The 6,000-nt window shown below is 38.3% G+C and overlaps 1 protein-coding gene across 1 annotated transcript in view; it reads left to right on the forward strand.

Moving 5' to 3' along the window:
- The window catches only part of ABCB1 (ATP binding cassette subfamily B member 1), a 108,469-nt gene that overhangs the window by 42,921 nt on the left and 59,548 nt on the right, over positions 1-6,000 (forward strand). Inside the window, exon 8 of the mRNA XM_007115622.4 lies at positions 1,631-1,755. Coding sequence (XP_007115684.2) covers positions 1,631-1,755 — 125 coding nt within the window. The remainder of the gene's footprint in view (positions 1-1,630; positions 1,756-6,000) is intronic.

The raw sequence follows: 6,000 nt of genomic DNA on the forward strand, positions 1-6,000 counted from the left end.
AGATTCTACCATAGTCTTGCCTAATCATATGCTTATAGTTATGGAAGGTTGTAGAGAAGCCAGGTATATTGAATCAATTGGAATGGTACTTGATATTTTAACGATAAATTAAAATAGCATGTTTTGAAACTCCTAATTCAAAAATATTTCTAGTAATCTTCCTGTTGTCAGCTGCTTCTGGTGTGGTTGATAGTTGTGGGGTGAGGTTTCAAAAGGAGCAGAGAAAAATAGCCAAAGCATATTGTATGCATCTCGTGCATTATGCAGACCTGTTTGTTCAGGAATGACAATGACCTCCCTGACTCAGCCCCAGCGCTGTGAGTGATTCTGGCAAGTGTGCTGGGGCAGCCCTAGGCAGGTCACTTTGAGAGGTCAGGAAGGTCTAGTGCATCAGTGGGTTGTTGTTTTGGGTACCAAAGAAGAAGGTACATACAGCACAACATCTGCACATAGAATCTAGTTAATAAATGTTCATTTGCCTTCACCCACCCATTCCTGCATCTATCATAGCTCCTTTTACTTTCACACACAGCAAAGGAAGAGATACACTATTAAAATCAAAATAACTTTGAGCTTTTTATGACATGAAGGAATAGACTATTTTTATGTACACAAACGAGTCCACAAATGCTGTAAATTATTTATTGAAAGAATGTAATACTGTTTACTCAGAATTTTATTTGGATTGCTTGTGTGTCATATTTAGTTAGGTGGTTGACTAGTCAGGTATTCCAGGTTAAAATATTAACCTTAGTCCTTTGCCCGTGCCAGTTGATCCAGTTTTTATCACAGGGCCCTCTGGGATCCCAGAGGGGTCCACATGTCAGTGGCTGATTTTAGAGAGATTAAGTCCAGTGGCTGTTAATTCATGCTTTGAAGCCTTGAATCCTGGATATTTCACATATTAGGAAATGACTTGACCTCTTCATCCCTCCATTTCCTCATGTATAGAGTGGGGAAAATAATACCTACTTCACTGTGCAAATGAGAAGAATCAGTGAGATCCTGTGTATATAAAGGACCCAGTACTGTTCCTTCCACAGAACAGATGCTCAGGGACCAAAGAGAAGGATCAAAGCGCATGCATAAAACAGAGACCTCCCTGATGGCTTAATGTATTGCTCAGAAACATCAGCAAAGAGAACTCTGCTTCCCCGGCATGTGAAACCTTCTTGAAGTCCTGTCACTACTCAGTACTTGGTCCCCTGCGTTCTTCTGGCCTCCTACCTTGATATTTCTGAGCTAGAGTACAATTAGCAATTGCTGTGTTGAGTACACACCCTATTTCCTTGATGTACTGCCCCTTTTGCTATATTGGTTTATGTTAATACTATACACCTCCTTCTGAGATTTAAAGTCCCAGATTTATTTATTTATATGAGGATCCATGAGGTATAGTGAGAAAATAAAAATTTTAATTTAATTTCTTTTATACCATCTCAGTCCAAAAAGAATTTGAAGTAGCTTATAATATGTATACTAAAAAGTAGGACATGATGACCAAAGATGAGTAAAAGATTTATATACAGTAACATACAAGCAGCATTTGTGTATATATTTACTTTTTCTTTACAAAAGGTACAATTAACTTGTTAAATTTTAAATTATCTGCACTTGTGTTTTTAAACAGATACTATCTTCATTTACTGATAAAGAACTCTTGGCATATGCAAAAGCTGGAGCGGTAGCTGAAGAGGTGTTAGCAGCAATTAGAACTGTGATTGCATTTGGAGGACAAAAGAAAGAACTTGAAAGGTGTGAGTCTTTTTTTAAGTTGGTAGAGATGTTAAATTCTGTCATCATAAGATGATGCCCTGCCGGTTGACGGTGATGACTATGAGAGTACTCTCTGATATATGTGTTTCCTTAAGTAGCTTCATGGATATGTTACAGCATAGTTAATATTCTGGAAAAGTCGTAATTCTGATTGTACTCTTCTTATATCTGCTTATTCAAAGCATTTTCTAGAGTCTTCTAGGTCATTCGTGCCATAAAATAATTCCTTAAGGCTGAAACATAGTAGTTCTTGATTCTCTAAGAATGAATGAGTATTTTGTGTTAGATCTATGGTGTCATTAAGTCAGAATAATGGTTACCTCTGGGGGAGATGAGGAGTTGGTGATAAGAGAGGGACACAGGGCCGGGGGCATCTGTGGGTCTGATGGTTTGCTCAGTTGTGCACAGTGACCTCAATTGTGCTTACGTGGGTGTTCACTGTATATTCTTTAAACCGTACATAGGTGTTTGGAGTACACTTTGTTCATATGATATATTTCATACCCACGAAGATATCCTCTGAGAATAATTTGTGATGGCTATGGACCTACCATAGTTCAAAGGAAAGAAATATCTGTGCTCTATCTCAATTTTTGCTAAGGTTTTTGCTTTTGCCTTAAAATATGTCTGACTAATAAAATGTGAAGTTCTGCTTAATTACCTGGCAAACATCCAATCAAATGACACCCCTCTTCTCTTGGTGGTGGAGGCGACAGATACAAACAACCACAAATGAACAAAATATCTAACATACCAGTTGGGGTAGGTAACTATTTGGGGAAATGAAATACTCTATGAGAGTCATGGGGGGGCGGTCTTTACTATTTAGAGAGATTATTCAGCAAAGTCCTTTCTGAATAGTTAATGTTTGAATAGACAAAGAATGAAGTTTTTTTTGTTTTAATAAATTTATTTATTGATTTTTATTTAGTTTTGGCTGCTTTGGGTGTTTGTTGCTGCACGCAGGCTTTCTCTAGTTGCAGCGAGCAGGGGCTACTCTTCCTTGCAGTCTGCGGGCTTTTCATCACGGTGGCTTCTCTTGTTGCAGAGCACGGGCTCTAGGCGCGCAGGCTTCAGTAGTTGTGGCTCGCTAGAGCTCTAGAGCACGGGCTCAGTAGTTGTGTCGCACGGGCTTAGTTGTTCCGCGGCATGTGGGATCTTCCTGGACCAGGTCTCAAACCCGTGTGCCCTGCATTGGCAGGTGGATTCTTAAGCACTGCACCACCAGGGCCCCAGAATGAGGTTTTAAACTTGGGATTTGTTTCCAGTTTTCCTCAGTGGAAAGGTGGACCAGAACAAGAATGCATCCACCAGCACAGGGAGACAAACAAAGCCTATCTGCTTCTGCCTAGTTTTTGAGCTGGGGGAAAGCATCTCTCCATAGAAATCAAAGTCTCAGGCCTCACCTTCAGGCGCTGCTAGAGTCTGAATTTATAATACTCTGTGGACTAGGGAGCTATCTCTTCCTAAAACTGAGGATTTTGCATTAAAAATGAATCCAAGTCCAGTGCTACCACTAGGGTGTTTGGTAGAAGAAATTTTTAAATTGCTGAAAATTAATGAACCAAACAGCCAGATTAAGGACTTAGAAAAAGAACAACAGGGAAAAGAAAGTACAAGAAGGAAATAATTAAGATAAGAGCATAAAAATAATTTAATAGAAAAAAGATAAAAAAACAGAGTTGACAAAAATCCATAAACTAATTCTTTGAAAACACAGTTAAACAATGAAGTAGTATTTTGCACGTTTTTTTAAATTAATTAATTTATTTTATTTATTTATTTTTGGCTGTGTTGGGTCTTCGTTGCTGCGTGCGGGCTTTCTCTAGTTGCAGCGAGTGGAGGCTACTCTTCATTGCGGTGCAAGGGCTTCTCATTGAGATGGCTTCTCTTGTTGTGGAACACAGGCTCTAAGCACGCGGACTTCAGTAGTTGTGGCACGCAGGCTCAGTAGTTGTGGCTCGTGGGCTTTAGAATGCAGGCTCAGTAGTTGTGGCACACGGGCTTAGTTGCTTTGCGGCATGTGGGATCTTCCCGGACCAGGGCTCGAACCCGTGTCCCCTGCATTGGCAGGTGGATTCTTAACCACTGTGCCACCAGGGAAGCCCTTTGCAAGTTTAATGAGGAACAAAAGAAGAATGAATAAGGAAAAAATTGCTACAGATTTTTAAAAATCTATTTTAAAAATTAGTCTTATACCAATAAATTGTAAAATCCTGATGAAATAGACAATATCCCAGAAAAATATAGGTTAAAATTCTCTTAAGAAGAAAACTTGAGTAGAACTATAATCATTAAAGGAATCGAATCCAGTTTAAAATCTCCATCCCTTGCCTTTACGTATACGTACACACCAAGTAGAAACCACCAGGTCCAGATAATTTTACAGACAAGACTTTAACAAAACTTCAAGCAAGAGGTAACCCCATCTTACACAGATTGTTTGTGAGAATGAAAAATATATAGAGAAAGTTGTGAGTTCCTTTTAGGAGGCTAGTATAACTTGGACACCATACCAGACAGCAGGTATATGAGAAAGGAAAATTGTAAGAAAGTTTCACCTAAAACATAGATGCAGAAAATCTAGATAAATTATTAGCTAAATGAATCAATGTGAAAAATATCATCAGATTTAAAAAAAATCCTGAACCTGGTGGCTTGATCCCATAAATGCAAAGATGATTTAACCTTAGGAAATCTATTAATATAATTAACCACAGTAGCAGATTGAAAGAAAGAAACATTTTGTTTTGATGGATGAGGAAAAAGCATTAATTGCATATGATTCTTGACAAAAATTTTCTTAATCTGATAACAAGATACCCACAGGAAACTTTGTATTAAATGGTAAAATGTTAAAAGCATTCCTTTAAAATAATGAGTGAAACAAGTATGTCCGCCAACGTCATTTCTATTCAGGGTTGTACTGGTATTACATAATAAAATGAAAGAAAAAATAAGAGTAAGAATAATAAATAAAAATAAAATGAAAAGCTCTAAGGGTTGGAAAACAAAAAGCAAAACTGTCATTATGTACAGATGATATGATTGTCTACATAGGAATTCCAGTAACAGTATAGTAAGGTCTGCAGACCAACAATGTATGGTAAAGTCTCCGGGTACCTGATGACAATTCAGAAAAAAAAATGGCATTCCTGTGAACAATTAGAGAATATGTAGTATTTCATCAATTCTAAGATGCACATTTTTCTCTCATCTCTGAAATTCAGATAAATCCTACAGTCAGAGCCATCTTACAGTTGCTATGGGACTGGATTGAGAACTCAAGTACTGCAGGAAGGATTTGTGTTTGCTTCTGCCATTCATTGGGGGCACTATTAACCTGAAACCACTTTTGGGTCCCAGCTGTATATGGAGTGCCCTATTAAACTCCTTTTGTTTTTTTTTTTTTATTTACTTCTCAGTGTGTGAGATTTCTTTTTTTTTTTCAAACATCTTTATAGGAATATAATTGCTTTACAATGTTGTGTTAGTTTTTGCTGTATAACAAAGTGAATCAGCTATATGCATATGTATATCCCCATATCATCTCCCTCTTGCATCTCCCTCCCACCCTCCTTATCCCACCCCTCCAGGTGGTCGCAAAGCACTGAGCTGATCTCCCTGTGTTGTGTAGCTGCTTCCCACTAGCTATCTATTTTACATTTGGTAGTGTATATCTGTCAGTGCTACTCTCTCACGTCGTCCCAGCTTACCCTTCCCCCTCCCCGCGTCCTTAAGTCCATTCTCTACGTCTGCGTCTTTATTCCTGTCCTGCCCCTAGGTTCATCAGAACCATTTTTTTTCTTTAGATTCCATATATATGTGTTAGCCTACAGTATTTGTTTTTCTCTTTCTGACTTACTTCACTGTGTATGACAGACTCTAGGTCTATCCACCTCACTACAAATGACTCAATTTCAATTCTTTTTATGGCTAATATTACATTGTATATATGTGCCACATCTTCTTTATCCATTCATCTGTCGATAGACACTTAGGCTGCTTCCATGTCCCGGCTATTGTAAATAGTGCTGCAATGAACATTGTGGTACATGACTCTTTGAATTATGGTTTTCTCAGGGTATATACCCAGTAGTGGGATTGCTGGGTCATATGGTAGTTCTATTTTTAGTTTTTTAAGGAACCTCCATACTGTTCTCCATAGTCGCTGTATCAATTTACATTCCCACCAACAGTGCAAGAGGGTTCCCTTTTCTCCAC

The sequence above is a fragment of the Physeter macrocephalus genome, chromosome 5 (genome assembly GCF_002837175.3).
Source record: "Physeter macrocephalus isolate SW-GA chromosome 5, ASM283717v5, whole genome shotgun sequence".
Classification (NCBI taxonomy): domain Eukaryota; kingdom Metazoa; phylum Chordata; class Mammalia; order Artiodactyla; family Physeteridae; genus Physeter; species Physeter macrocephalus.